The sequence below is a fragment of the Mus caroli genome, unplaced genomic scaffold (assembly GCF_978045245.1).
Source record: "Mus caroli unplaced genomic scaffold, Mus_caroli_1 scaffold_5, whole genome shotgun sequence".
Lineage (NCBI taxonomy): Eukaryota > Metazoa > Chordata > Mammalia > Rodentia > Muridae > Mus > Mus caroli.
The window spans coordinates 11,591,826-11,607,764 of record NW_028227260.1 but is presented as its reverse complement, the minus strand read 5'-3'; the positions used below and the strand labels follow the sequence as shown (position 1 = coordinate 11,607,764).

General features: G+C 39.6%; 1 protein-coding gene across 2 annotated transcripts in view; it reads left to right on the top strand.

Moving 5' to 3' along the window:
- The window catches only part of Adgrg2 (adhesion G protein-coupled receptor G2), a 73,380-nt gene that overhangs the window by 14,190 nt on the left and 43,251 nt on the right, over positions 1-15,939 (top strand). Inside the window, exons 3-5 of one of the 2 annotated variants that reach the window (XM_085837534.1) lie at positions 11,642-11,674; positions 14,602-14,649; positions 14,745-14,768. In XM_085837534.1, the coding sequence (XP_085693660.1) occupies positions 11,642-11,674; positions 14,602-14,649; positions 14,745-14,768 (105 nt within the window). The remainder of the gene's footprint in view (positions 1-11,641; positions 11,675-14,601; positions 14,650-14,744; positions 14,769-15,939) is intronic. The other variant, XM_085837533.1, reaches the window with a different exon arrangement.

Genomic DNA, 15,939 nt, shown 5'->3' with positions numbered 1-15,939 from the left:
CACCTCCATGGCCCATCGAACAGTCTGATATTCTGTGAGTTTATCTGCCCAGTCTTTAGATGCTCAGCTCCCTAATGCATTGTCCGGGATTTGAGGGAACCTTGGGTTCTGCCTTAGACACAATGTCATTCTGAGAATTAACTGTGATATCTGGGTTGCTCATTATTTACCTACCCCAGGTTCTCAAACTTGGCTGTTCCATGGAATCACCTGGAGATTTTATTTTTTAAAGAAAAAAATCTGGATCACCAAACAGACAGCACACACCAGCTGATATGAGGCCCCCAACACACATACAGCAGAGGGCTGCCTGGTCCTGTTTCATTCAGAGATGATGCACCTAACCCTCAAGAGGCTGGAGGCCCCAGGGAGTTTAGAGGTCAGGTGGGGTCAGGGGGTGGGGAAGAGGTGTGGGATGTGGAGCAGTTGGAGGGTAGATGGGGGGAAGAGGAATGGAATATGGAGTATAAAAATAAATTAAAAATCAAATAAAATTTAAAAAAACATTAAAAAGAGACAGAATAATAGACGCCATGATCATGTGCCACAATTCAGATGCTGTGATTATATATTTCTTACATCTAATAATCTTTCATCTGGCTACAAACATTGCTCAGAGCCTGAGATCCCCAATAAAACTGCATACAGTGAAGAAAAAAAGAAAAGAAAAGAAAGCCTGCCACCTGTACCTATGCCCCAAGATCCTCATGCCATTGGTCAGAGTATGTAAGCTGGGCACTGGACTTCTTTAACATGGCCTAAGTGATTCTAGCAGGACCTGGAGCCACTTATCTCTATGATCCCAACTGAAGGATGGCTCCTATTCAAAGTTGCAACTGTAAAAGTGAAAATATCTCAGTCTTTTTCTTAGACTGTGATGAAGGTTGACTCTAGGCTTCTAACAGTCTGATATTCTGTGAGTTTATCTGCCCAGGCTTTAGATGCTCAGGTCCCTAATGCATTGTAAGACCAGGTACAAACCCAAATAGAATTTTTTTCATGCTAAGCAAGTGCTCTACCACTGCTCTGTGTTCCCAGCCCCAAAGCCATAGAATGTTTTTATTTTTGTTTTTTTAAAATAAAGATGTGTTTTTAACATGAGCAAATTTTAAAGGTGGTTAAAGTTATAATGAATACAACACATCTCTTGGCTTCAAACTTGGTAAAAATTTTAGTGTGGCTTGTGCTGGCTGGTAAAGGCATGATCCTTTATGGAAATATCAGTATCTGTAGAATCTAGAAACCATAGTTCATAGTCTAAATGTTGACAACAGTAGTAGGAACAACATGACTGAATTCTTCTAGGTCTTCATGATTTATAAAATTCCTTGCTGTATACTATCACACTGAGGTAGAGAAACTTTTATTAATCCTCACTTTGCAAATGGAAAGATGGGGGTGAGAGTTTAAGCAAGGAAGCAACTGGGTAGGTTATCTTGAAATCAACAACACCAAGATCTAGACAGTAGCGCTCCAGAACTCTGTGTGTGCCAGAAAGCCAGAAGTGCTTATTTGGGGCTGGGACACTTTGAGTCACTTCTAAGTTCATGAAGCTGAATAGTGGGTGCTCTAGGATTCTAGAACTTGTCTTCTTAACCGCTTCCCCAGTGTTTACTCACTGAGGCACATGAACATGGTTTTTACATGACTTTGTCATGAGTCATTCTGGGATGGGTTTATACCCCTCCTCCCCCAAAGCACTGGGTAAAGATTAAGAGAGGTCCAAAGAAAGGAAGGCCATAGTACCACTGATTTTAGCTACTAGGGATTAGGCTAAGGTTCCAGGGCAGCGTGTCAGTAAAATATTATCTTGATAGTGGTACATGTGAATGAATAATAAGTCCATGAAAACAGCCCACCAAGATATGTTATAGATGCTTTCCCAATGATGTTATAGCTGTCATGTTTAGTCCTTTTCATGGTATCTTGTTTGGTCTACATACTTTCTTCTGCTTTTCTTTTAGAAATTCAGCAGTTTTATCCATGGGACTATAATATTCAGTAATGTATCAAATTACATTTTTAATTCAAGGAGACAAATGGAAATACAAGACAGATACTACTCTTGCTTCAAAAAGTAAATTGAAATGGCTTCTGATGGTATTACTAATTGGATGGATAAGAATTGGCCACACAGCTTCATTGCCTTCTAGCTACATGGACATTTTTGGTTGTTGTTAATATGAAATGTTTTGTCATTAATCAAAGCCAGATTAACAGTACCACTAAGAAATCTGTCTCGGAGGGGTACGAGCAGAAGACTGAGTTTAATTTACTGAGGAATTTTTATTTTCAAGGTGGAAACTGAGGCCAGAGCCTTTGCTTTATCTTTTGCTATAACTTCAGCACCTGACACACGTAGGCCTTCAAAGTTTAGAATTAAAAATAAAATAGTGGGACATACCTGCTATTTCTTCACCTTGAACTAGGCAGTGTTCTTCTGGATATTCTAACTGAACACTAGAGAATAAAGATGTTCCATAGTTTAACTAGAAAGCATAAAATGCAATTCATGGAAAAACATCCTTGTGTCTTGACTACTCTAAAAATTACTGAGATCACAATATTTTCACAAAGGGAAAAATGTCTGCTTTATTATATAAAGGTAAATTCCATCCAGAAACACAAAAGAATACAGCTTGAATAAGTAGGAATTACAAAGTTTGGTTGGTACTGTTTTGATAAAATTGTTTATAAATGTAGTTTAATTTCATCCAAAGTGATCAACCCCATTTTGCAAGTAAAGAAATATGAATGAGATATTAAGATCTAATTTCAGACATAGCCATGAGCGAGTCAGTTTTCCTGGGACACCAAGTCTCTTGGTCGTACTGGTATGCTTGTTCATACCCTGGGAAGAGATAGTACTGGGCACTTTAATCACAGAGGATTATCAAGCCAGAGTCACAGATGGTTAAAATTGAAGAGTTTCAGATTGGATATTTAAAGTGTACAAGAAGTACCATTAAAATAACAACAACAAAACAAAACAAAAAAACAGCACTTGGGAGACAAAAGTTTGAGGCCAGCCTGTTATATAGAGTGAGTTCCCGGACAGCCAGAGCTACACAGAGAAACCTTGCCTCAACACACCGCCCCCCTCAAAAAACACTGAGCTAAACTAAATTATAGATGATTTTGCAATGATGTTGTGGGCTTCACGTTTAGATTTTTGCATGGTGTCCTTTTGGTCCATAGGAAAAGTCATTAGGACAGAAACTACCAATTTACAAAGGCCAGAGGCCTGATAAAGATCTTCTACCCATAAGTACACCAGCAAGAGTTAAGGGTTAAATGTGGCATCAATACAAAGGCAACTATAAAAATCCACCTTTTCCAACTAAGTAGGCTTTTTTTCTCTCTCTTAAGTAAGAGTATCCATAATTCCAACCATTCTTAGTGGCTTTTGCCAGCATAGAGTTGTTAACAGATAGTATATGGTAGTCCTGTTCTGGAGGGTCTGTAGTTTGGTTGTTTGCTGGCAACAAAGCTGGAAGGGTGAATCACAAAGAAAGAGAAATTCATATTCAGGCTGAAAATGGAAAGGACTCCTTCCATTCACATTGATTGCTTGGCCTTGTCACTGTCATGACAAAGAATAAGAGAGATGATGGTTGGGGACAATGATTTTGCCATTAACCCTATCCCATCAGTAGTTTAATGGTATTGATTATTGAATGGTACCCTCTTTAAATGTTTTTAAAATATATTTTAATTGAAATAGAATTACTTCACTTTCTCCTCCCCCTTTCCTCCTTCTAGCCCCTCCCACTTTCAAATTGATAACCCCTTTTTCTCTGGTTGTTATTGTTACATATATATGTAACAATACACATATGCACACATATGCACAAATATATAAATACAACCTACTGAGTCCCTTCTTGCCAACTGTATATGACTTCTCAGGCTGGCCCCTGTGCATTGGACAATAAAGGAATTCACCCCTGCAGGGAGGCTAATTCTCTTTCTCTCAGTACTTGTTAGTTACCTATAGTCCCTTGTCTAGGGTGGGACCCACAATTACTCCTTCCACATTAACATGCCCATTGACATTGCTGTTGTTCTAGTCTTGTTTATGCAGCTGTTCCTAGGAGAGACCATCCCACTGCAGACAACAGAACCAGAGTATTCTGGATCTCCGGATCTTTCTGCCACTTCTTCCTCAAAGTCCCCTGAACTATACAGGATTGTAATGTAGATGTAGCAATTGGGGCTGAACTTCACATAATCTGTTGATCTCTATACTGCATCCAGTTGTGGTTTTCTGTCATGGTCCCCATTTGCTATAATGAGAAGCTTCGTTGATGCAGGGTGGTAGCTACACTTACCTGTGGGTATCAGGATGAGATTTAGAAATTAGTTAGGGATTGTGCTGTGCTAGCAGAGTAGTGGTAGTAGATTCTAACGGCCATGGCCTCACGGGCCTCAGTGAGCTGCCTAGGTTTCCAGTATCAGGCATGGTCTCCCTCCTGTTGAGTGGGCCTTAAGTCCATTAGACAGCTGCTGGTCACCACCAACATATGAGTGTCACTTACTACACCTTTATGCACATTCTGCCATCCTGCTCACTGTTGTGGAGCATAGGCATTGCAGCTGGGTAGGGCTGTTTAATAGCTTCCCTCCCTTGGCAGCTTACATAGTGTTCTCTGGTACCATGGAAACTAGACCACAGGAAGGAGGCTTTCAAGTCAGACCCAGCCCGAATAATGCCTGTACTGTAACTGTGTATTGTCTTCAACAATAAGGACCCACCTTTAAACCTTGAGAGTCAACCAAGGGCTTAGTTGGTGATCTATGTTGTTGATGGAGTCACCTGACCAACCATTTGGAAGGAGGTTTCTCGTGTTTGGTATGGGGGGCTTTGTTAGTCTATGACTTTGTGGGAAGCAGCATTATCAGCCCAAGTGGCTTAACTTCCTTTAAGATCTCACTTTCCCTGGGTGGTGGCACACACCTTTAATCTTAGCGCTTGGGAGGCAGAGGCAGGAGGAATCTCCGTGAGCTCAAGGCCAGCCTGGTCTACAGAGTGAGTTCCTGGACAGCCTAAAGCCATGCAGAGAAACCCTGTATTGAAAAACAAGAAACAAAAACAAACAATAAAAGATACCACTCTCTTCTCCTGATTGTCCCCTAGATGGTGCTATCCACAGCACATTTGGACTCTTCACATTGAAGAAAGCAGGTCCTCTGTCAATCTGGGTCCCCTGAACAACACCCTTTTCCTGATGCTTCCACCCCCAGCTCTCTACTTGAGGTTGCTCATTTGATTTTATAAGTGGAAAACAAACTTCTATTTCTTTAAGCCCCTGACTCACTCTGCCATTGAAGGTAGGATGAGGTAAGTCAGACATCCCTTCCTCTGAGGGATCTTATGAAAACACAAGTTCATATGCCTTAAGGCAAGTGTAGGCGTCTGTTAGGATTTTTACTGAGATACCCATTATCTGAACTGGAGCCATTTGAGTGTAGGAAGTGTCAGAAAAGCCAACTACTTTTTTTTTTGTACCAAGCCAGATAAATGTGATATTTATAGTGTGAACATAAAAGTGAGAGTTTTTGGCCTTGGACTTTCTGATGGCAAATATAAACCTCTGAGTTTAGCAAACTGTTTAAACCTTGTGTTTGAGTTTCCTTTTCTGTAAAGGGACAGTAACTATCTCAGAGCTTTGTGACTTAATACATAGCAAACATGCCTGTAATATACCTGACTTGTGAGTAAATACATGCCATTAGCACTACAGGCCAGCACTGTCAGCTAGAAACCTTTTTGTGATGAAGTGTTCTATACCTGTTGTATAGAACCTGTCCTATACCTGCTCAATGCTATAGCCACCAGCCACATGCGACTGCTGAACACTTCAATGTTGACTAGGGCAGTGGAGGGTTGTATTGTATTTAATTAGTTTAAATTGCTTTTAGAAAAAAAATATACAAGTTTATTTGGTACACTCCAGACAGAACAGGGGACATGGCCACAAGCAAAGAACTACTTTAAATTAATTTAAATTTAAATTTAAATTTAAATTTAATTTAATTTAAGATAGTGGCTGCCATCTTGGACAGTACAATTATAGACAATTTAATCTAATTGTCTTAGAAGTTTTCTGTTTCAAACTATATAAGCCAGTGTTAAATCACATAGAACAGCTAAGTCAGACACCCTCCCTCCCTCCCTCCCTCCTCTCCCTCCCTCCCTCCCTCCCTCCCTCCCTCCCTCCCTCCCTCCCTCCCTCCCTCCCTCCCTTCCTCTCTCTCTCTTGCACTCTCCCTTCCCCAAGGAGTTTGCTACAGGGATTTGATTGAATTAACTGGGGGGGGAGGGGGAGGTGTGGTTGAAACTTTATGCTGCGCTCTCCTCACAGCTGGCACATTAACCAAATATTTCATAGAGCAAGCAGTTGGGAAGGGAGAATGACTGTATGACGGGAGAACACCACCAATCGGAAACCATGGGGTATAAATTGTAGTACATGGGAACCAAATGAACCTCCAGTTGGTCCAATATGTTGTCTTTTATGCTGGTAGTGTGGATGTCCCACAGAAATAAGACACACATCTGGCTGAGGAGCTGCACATCTGAAGGACTCAGGGGGAAAGTGACGCAACTGTAGGCTCAGCAGCTCCCTCATAGTAACCATGAGTCCAATGATACTTGTCAGTGTGTGGGAGCTACAGAATGTCTGATGCCTCATGTCTACTCAGTTCTGGAGGATGAAGGATAAAGACAGTGGGCTAGTTATATGTGAAGCTGGAGGAAGAGCAAGAGTTGGACCCTGGAGGATCATTTTACCTTCTTCCTATCATGGTGGAAGCCCACCTAGAGTGGCTGTTTTCTCCTCAGGAAGTTCCATCAGCTAAGTTGAAGTTTTCTTTGGCTATGTCAGGATTAATCTTTTTAATAAATCTGTTACGTAAGAGTCCTTATTGAGCAGTGAGATGTGAGATGGTCATGGCTCAAGTAAACAAGCTTTGGATGTGCCAACTTAGAAATGCTTTTATTCATCGTTCTGCTTATGTAGTAAAGTCTGGAAAGGTGCTTTCTGGGAGAGTGTTTGTTGTTTCAAGTTCTGAAAAGCTGATATGATCACCAAGTATTGTTTTGTTTAAGGTTCCCATATAATAGTGCCTAAGCGTGGTTGCTTGTTTTTAACCATCTTTCTCTGTGGAACAGTAATTCAAGTTTCAGTGGGGTAAAAAGTAGTCCCGCAAGGGGACCTTGCTGTGGTTTTTTTATAGTCACTTCTGGAAGAGAAAGTCTTGTTCCCACCCAACTTAAGGGATGGTGTGTTGGAAGACTCGTTGGCAATTGCTATAGCTTTAAGACAGCCATTTCATATTCGGAAACTTAACCTCTACCCCAGCAAACACTTCAGCAGCACCCAGATATGGCTTCTCATGATTTGGGTTCAGGTTTATTTATAAAGTAGTGTCAGAGAGCAGAGAGGGGACATTAAGCACAGAGGAATAATCAATTGTGGTGTTTTATTGAGGTTACTACTCTAGTCTGTTGGAGCTCATAATTGTTTGGGGGCATGATTTTGGATGAACAGTTCAGCACACACTTGTAAGATCCCTTTCCTGATCTCTTTGTTGTGATTGTTAGATATAACTACTACTCTACACATTACATTCTGAGTAATAGTTATCCAAGAAGTATTTTCAGGTCTTTACAGACTCTGCCTAGCTCACTTTCCCCCATTCTCAGATTCATTCTCCATCCTCCCCATCTGATTCTCTGCAACTGCCTTCCAGCTAGGTTTAGCCAATGTGTGTTAATATAAAAGGAAAAGTATAAAAGGGAAGGAACAAGTGTGTGTGTGTGTGTGTGTGTGTTATGTGTGTGTGCATGTGTGCGTGCATGCATGCATGTTCGTTTTCTCTGATCGACTTACCCATATCTCGGATAGTGGCTGTGCCTCCACCAGGATTCCCTTGTCACTGGAGAACCTCCATCTCTACATGGTTTCAGCTTCTGCTTCATGTCTCCTCCTCCAATCCTAGAAGATTGTTCTAGACCTCTACCTTTCTGCTGTTTCTCTGAGTTAATTTTCTCCTTTTGATCTAACTGTCATAACTTCATAACTTTATTTCCCAATTGATAGAGATTTATTTTGCAGGTATGTATGTATGTATGTATGTATGTTTGCATGTAAGTATTTTGGTGCTAAGAATCAAACCTGGGGCCTTGAACTTGGTAGACAAGTACTCTATAATGATAGGGATTTCTTAATGATTTTGTCAGTCAAAACAAAGGTTTCATTGAATAGTTATAAGATCCATGACATTGGCCTGGAAGATAATAGATGAAACATCAAGCTGGTTAGCATCTATTTGGGAAAATAAGAGTTATCCTATGTGATGGTTAGGATCTCCATCCCCCCCCCCTCCAAAAAAACCCCTCATGTTGACATTTATTTGCCTTTGTGATATTATTGAGAGGTGGGGAACTTGAAAACTGATTAAGTCATGAGGGCCCCACCCTCATTAATGTAACAATGTCATTCTCACAGGAGTTGTCACTCTTGTCTTGTGAACCCACTTGCCTTTTTTCCATGTATGACACAGCAGGAGGACCCTCACCAGATGCAGTCTTTTGATTTTATACTTCCCAGACCCCAGAACTATGAATTAAATTAAAAATGTTAAAAATACCTATTCATTTTATTTTATATGTGAATGTTCTGCTTGTATATATGTATATGTACCATGTGTATACTTGGTGTCCACAGAGGATAGGCACAATAGTAATGAATCCCCTAGAACTGGAGTTACCGATGTTTGTGAACATTCAGCACACGGGGGCTAGAAATTGAACCCAATTCAACAAATGCTCTTAATAACAGAGCCTGAATCAAATCAACTTTCATTGTTTATAATTTTTCCAACCACAAACACAGTGAAAATGTTCAATGTCCAAATTCCAAGTGCATGATGTAGCCAATAGATGTTTTAAGATATAAAGAGGAGCCAGCTATCTCCATCAGCTTCTGTAGCCAAGGAATACTTTAGAGGGCCATAGAGTTGACAGAAAGGTGTCATCTTCTAAAACTTCCAGTTTTAAAAGACAGGGTTCAAATTTACATTGTGGAAATGACATTGCAGATGGAATTAGCATTGAAGACCGTGAGATGTGGAGATTATCATAGATTGCCTGGATAAACCCAGTCAAATCCGGTGAGTTTTTAAGTGACATAATGATGGCTGATGAGAGCTTCCATACTCTATCCTATCATTGCTGGCTTTGAAGATAGACAAATGAGCCAAGAGCCAGGAAACATGACTCTGAGTCTTAGAATGGATCTTAGTCTGTAGCCAATAAGAAAAGGAGGACTTCAGTCCTCCAACCACAAGGAACCAGTTTGCCAAGAACTCAAATAAGCAGGAAATGGATTCGCCTCTAGAGCTTCCAGATAGGACTGACTGTATCTTGTCATGAACTTGACATTCATCTGGCAAGCTCTATAGGGGCTTTCTGACCTGTAGAAGTCTAGGATAACAAATGTGTATTGTAAGCCACTACTGATAATTTGCTAGAGCACTAACATGAGAACCCAATACAACTAGGAAATTTCAATGTGAATTTCTTAGCCATTGTTAGTATCAGTCCTATTCAATTCAAGAATAGGTCAAATGTCAAAATTATATGGGGTGATGAAAGCTGAGTTCTTGGATACATTGAGTCAGAGAGGCAATGATGGTGGCACAATCATATGGCATCACTGACACTGTGCTAGAACATTTGACACTAGAATTTGGGAGGTTGTGGCAGTAATGTTGGAGGAAAGTGCTAAGGAGGTAATTCAGGGAAAGGGTTTCCATCCATGGAGCTATTTTCTTGAGGTTTCTATTCTTCAGGCTCTATTTGGCTTCCTTTCATTATAAAAATATTCTCTCCATAATTGGAATATATGAACTTTATTTTTTAAAACTTCAGAAAAATTAGTCAGAGTCATACTAAGTAAATTTTATAGACAGATTCCAATAATTTTGCTTATAGGTTCAAATCAATACTTTAACAAATTAGTAGTTTAAGATTTGATTTGTAGGTTTCCAAAGAAAAATCTGAAAACAAAACAAAACCAATATTTTTCTTTATTTGCTTATGAATCCTTATAACAATGGAAATATCTTATCTCCTATGAATGGCATGGAGTTCAAATATATATGACTCATTAGGAGTGCCAACCCTGTCGTTTTTTGTGAGTAGGAAGTAAATGGGGCAAACCCTCAAAGAACCCTAGGGTAGTATTTAGAAAGCAAAGGGCATATGAGGAGTTGGCTATGTTCAACCACAAAGGGTAGTATAGAGCATCAAATGGAGAGTTGGAGACATAGAAAGAGTAAGCCAATATCCAAAGGGAAAACCATGCCAAAAGAAATAAAGGAAAGAACAGCACATTTTAAATGTCTAGCTTACATACGGGCTGGAGAGATGGCCACTCTTCAAAAAGACCTGGGTTTAATTCCTAGAAGCCATATGTGTTCTCATAACCATCTGTAACTCCAGTTCAGGGCATCTGACACCCTTTTCTTGCCCCCATAGGCTCATGGTTTTGGCTAGGCTGTCAGGCCAGCAAGCTTCCAGGATTTATCTACCTGTTTCTGCCCTGCAACAACACTGGGGTTACAGGCACTTAGGACCATGCTGGAGCTTTATATAGATGCTGGGAATTGAATCTGGGTCCTGTAGAACAGCAAGTGCTATTAATCACTGAGCCATTTCTCCAGCCCCAAGCGTGTATTATTTTCCTGAACAGGAAAAAGGGTGTTTTTCTTTTAAGGGATCTGAGCATTTTCCCCAAATAACTCAACAGTTCTTGTAATGTATTCTCCCCAAGGTGGTTGATCCAGTTCAACTCAGGAGGAGGTGGCATAATAGGCCAAATGTTTGTGTTTAAAAAAATAAGCAAAGTTAGTGAAATATAATCTGTGCAGACATGCACATTTTTCTACATATTTAATTAACATTAATCAACAGCTTAAAGTCTTAGCTATCTCCTTAGTTTGAAGTGTACATTGCACATTTATACAACACCACATATAAAGCACCATTATTAGTTAAAGATTGAGAACCTGAGGAAATAGCTCAGTGTTTAATATACTTGCTGTGAAAGCAAGAGGACCTGAGTTCAAATCCCCCAGAACCTACATTAAAAACCCTGCATGTTTGCATGCACCTATAAGCTGAGCATTGGGGTGAGCATTGGAGAGCAGAGTCAAGTAGATTCCAGGAGCTCACGGGCTAGTTAGCCTAGCCCAAACAATGAGCTTCAAATTCAGTGAAGGACCCTGACTCAAAACAATACAAAACAAAACAAAAAAAGGTAAACTGGAATGAGATAGAGGATGACACCTGATTATCTGATATTCTCCTCTGGCTTCTATATACACATGGATGGGCACTTACACACATTCAAAACATACACACACACACACACACAGAGACATGAACAAAAGAGAGAAAGTGGAAGGCTTGCTTCACTAGGAAGTTGTGTGGAAAACAATAGTGAAATCACGTGCTGCCCTCTTTTGGTAGCCATTTGCAGCTCAATTTACATTGATTGCCATTAAAAATGTTAATGTCCTACAAATATGTGAACAAAGCAAACTAATGCTAAATCACCTTTTTCCTTGACAGAAAACGGTAATTCCAGTTTGTTATCACCATCTGGTAAGAGTTATTTTATGATTTTGGGGAATCACACGCAAGCGTTACTCGAGTTTTCTGTGCAGTATGACATAAGGTCAGATAAGGCAAAACTGTTTTCCTCTAAGAAGCTTGGTTAAGTTAATTGTCATTAAACATACACCTACAAAACCAATAGCAGAAGCCATATTCATCCTTCCATATTGCCTGGCAGAGCTGGGGAATAACTCTCTAGGGACTAGACTGTGGACATCATTGGGTAACTGCTTAAGTGCTTTAGCTATGGTTGATATTCTTTCTAGCTTACAAGTATAAACAGCATCAAGAACTTAAACATGCCAAAATGTATTGTATTTACAAAGTGAGCTGTTAAATACAATAAATACATGCCTTCGGTATCTTCACTTACAGAATATCTTCATAGATGCTTCTAAAAGCTTAGCACACATGACAATGAGAAGACAAATAGTAAACTAAAGAGAACTTTAGAACTAGAACCTATAGGAACTGAGAGCAGTACTCTAATGTGAGGCTAACAGCTGGACACTAGCATCCTAGCATCTTATGGTGAGAGAATAAAGCCTAAGGCTGCTGAATAACTTGTATAAGATCTCACATTTTCTTGCCCCACATCACACAAAGGCAGCACATGGTTTCTTTGTGTCCAACCTGTCTTCTTTTTGATATACCACATATCTTAGAAGGGTTGTGAGTCAGTTGCTATGCTATCCTTAGAATTGTGAAAATGAACTTCCTCTGTTATACATTCAATGATTTAAATCTAAGAAACAAAAACAGCAGCCATCTCTTATGCATGTACTATTGTGCCCTGAAGTCTCAGTCTCTCTCTCTCCCTCTCCCTCTCCCTCTCCCTCTCCCTCTCCCTCTCCCTCTCCCTCTCCCTCTCCCTCTCCCTCTCCCTCTCCCTCTCCCTCTCCCTCTCCCTCTCCCTCTCCCTCTCCCTCTCCCTCTCCCTCTCCCTCTCCCTCTCCCTCTCCCTCTCTCTTTCTTTTGGTCTTTCAAGACAGGGTTTCTCTGTATAGCCCTGGCTGTCCTGGAACTCACTCTGTAGACCAGGACGGCCTTGAACTTAGAAATCTGCCTGCCTCTGCCTCCCAAGGTGGGGGGATCTTAATCACATTAACACATTGTCTGGAACCAATCTGTCTTTTGGGGTTTGAATTAAGCCACCACCCTTCCACCTCCACTACTAGCTCAGATTTGGAGCAAGTTCCTCGACTTTTCTGTGCCTCAGTTTCTTTCTCTGTAAACTGAGAACAATAGTATCTGCTTCATAGGGTATTTGAAGACGAAATAAGAGATCACATGTACCTGCTATAGAATAAATAAATGACTGGTATCAGCATGAGATGGGGTGAAGATTCAAACCCTGAACCTCAAGTCATCAGAGCACAACCTCTTTTGTCCATGTCTGTTTGCCCCCTAGCGTTTGAGCTTCTAGGGTTCAGCATGCTAGTATATTTTTCTTCTAGTACAGCATTTCTCAAACTGTGGGTTGTAACCATTTAGGGGTCAAATGACCCTTTCATAGGGGTTGCCTATGACCATCAGAAAAATAGATGACCTTATGATTCATAACAGTAGCAAACTTACAGTTATGAAGTAGAAATGAAATAATTTTATGGCTGGGGGTGACCCCAATATGAGGAACTGTATTAAAAGGTCACTGCATTAGGAAGGTTGAGAACCACTGCTCTAGTAGAATAGCTTTGGCCAAACTTAATCATATAAAGTCTGCAAAACCCTGTTTTTAAAGAATGGAGAGCAGTGTTTTTAGAGTTCTAGTCATAACTTGGCTTCTGGGTACCCTGAGGGTAGGGCTGCACAAACTAGATGGTAGGTCCCAGTGTAGTGTCAAGGGAAGAAGACAGCTATGCACACAGACCTCTTCTTTGAATTGTGTCACCATTCATCAACATCCAAAAAATTAATAGATATTCATTTAAAAATGGCTGTGGCCAATTATTTTGCCTCACCCCATAAGTACACTTTGTCTTGAATTGCTTAGGACCAGTCTTATTCCTCAAGAAAGATCTTGGCAATTGTTTAAAAGAATAAATATAGTAAATGACAAAATATGAAAGCAATAATGTGGGACAGACAGGGTGTGTGTGTTTAGCCAACCCATGAGAAGTCTGAAAAAGGCCAGACAAGTGCTTTGACACACCCAGATTTTGTCCATACCAGTTGAAATATCAAGCTCTGTACCTAAGATTTTTGTTGTGAAGTGTTTGTGATTTATCATGTGTTTAGGTAGAGATCAAACCTTACTACATCTCTTAAATATTTAAACATGTGAAATGTGTGCAGTAATTGACTTCCTAGGATAAGTGGAGTCATTCTACAAGAAATCTATAACTTGATTGACTTCTTAATAGCAGCTATAATTTAAAATGGGCTACTAAGAAATGAGTTAGATACTATAATATTGAATGGTATGATATATATGATATATGTAAATTTATATGTATATAATATATCATATGGATGTTATATGAATATGTCATATGAAAAGTGAATGTATATACATATATATGTATTTATTTTCTAAATTTATCATGGGAAGAATTGGCAGTTGGTGTGCATTGTTATAACAGAATGGAGTCAATGTGTCAGTATATTCATGACTACAGTTCAGTGAGTGATTTTAAATGTTTTCTAAAACGCTCTTGGCTGGAAAAACTAGTGAAACTATCATTTACTTTATTCCAATGTGGTTCCTAACTTATTGCCACGATATTATCCAGGTGCAGAAGACTTTATGATTACAAGTCTCATAGCACTTTTTCCACTTTTTATAATTGTATCACAAGAGTTCTGACTTCTTAAAATTTCATAAATAACTGTGTCAAGCCAAAGCTATATGTTGAGACCTTGGCTCTGAAGAACTATAATTGTTTCAAAGCATTCACTTTGTTTTCTCTCTGCAGCTGAATCATCTCTTGTCAGTCTCATCCCCTACTCCAATGGTACACCAGGCAAGATTTTGAAAATATTTAAGCCTAGATGTAGTCCAATTTGTTAAGTTTCGCTTTTAATTATACCTTTGTCTTCCTCTCCTTGGGAAAAAGAGAGGTAGAAAGCACAAACCTCAACAGTAAGATTGTTTCTGAAGCAAGTGAAAATCCATAACCCCTCATAAGCATAGAAGGATGAGTCATGGCAATGGAGATTTCAATCTCTAAATTATATCTGGAGACACTGAGTGATTCCATATAGTTCAATACTCCAAAACTTAAAAGATGTGGGAGTAATCATTCTGGTTACTTGATATGGTTTTTGTGATCATAGAAGAAGAAGAAAAAAATCCCTCTACCACTGTAAATACTTCAGTGGAAACATCAATCACACTTTAAAATACTCCATTTCATTGTTCTCTAACACCTCACCAGCAAACTTGACATGACAGATTATTCAACTGTGGGAAGCACATCTAGTGACTTCAATATGATTCAGCACAAATTTGGAGGTACAGAGTGTCCAAAGACAGTCTCTTTATTGATGATTTTTATCAGTTTTTAAATAGCATGAAATGGGAGGGGAAAAAACCTGGCTTTTCATCCTGTTAGAGAAAAGGACAAAGAACTTCATGATATCCCAGGGAGGTAGGTGGGGCAGCACATTCTGTTCTCTCCCCTCTGAGGGGAACCAGTTTTCTATCTTAGTTCAATCAAATCCCATCACTTCTCAGACTCTTGGTTAAAATAAAATTCCGCCATGTGGGTAGTAGTTGAGGAGTTAAATAATCATAGGTGTATCTTATACTGATTGAAACTGATGAAATTCATAAATGGTCTAATGGGAAGAACCAACAGTTGTCATTTTGTGTGTAATGACTGTACATTGAAAAAGACTTAGCTATGGCAGCAATGATTTTTTTAAATTCTGTTGTGTATTGTGGGGGATATATGTGGGTGCATTTTAAGCATGACAATGCGTTGTGTGTATTTAGATGTTTGCTTGTTTGGTTTTTGAGGTGAGGTCTCAAACTCACCCTTGTTTGGCCTTGGCCTCCTAATTGCTAAGATTACAGGCATGTGCCACGATAGCTGCATTATTCCACTGTTCCGAAAATCTCATCTCGGATAATAGATTCTAGAATTCTTTTGTTTGAAGAAATACCAGGCGGATCAGTTTCAATGGGATTTTCGATCAAATAGGTTTGAAATAAACATTTCCTAAATTAGTAAAGCTTAAGAACTTTAAGCTTAAATTAGCATGATTTGACTTAAGATGTGACTAATGTGAAAGCATCCAGAGCTATTGAA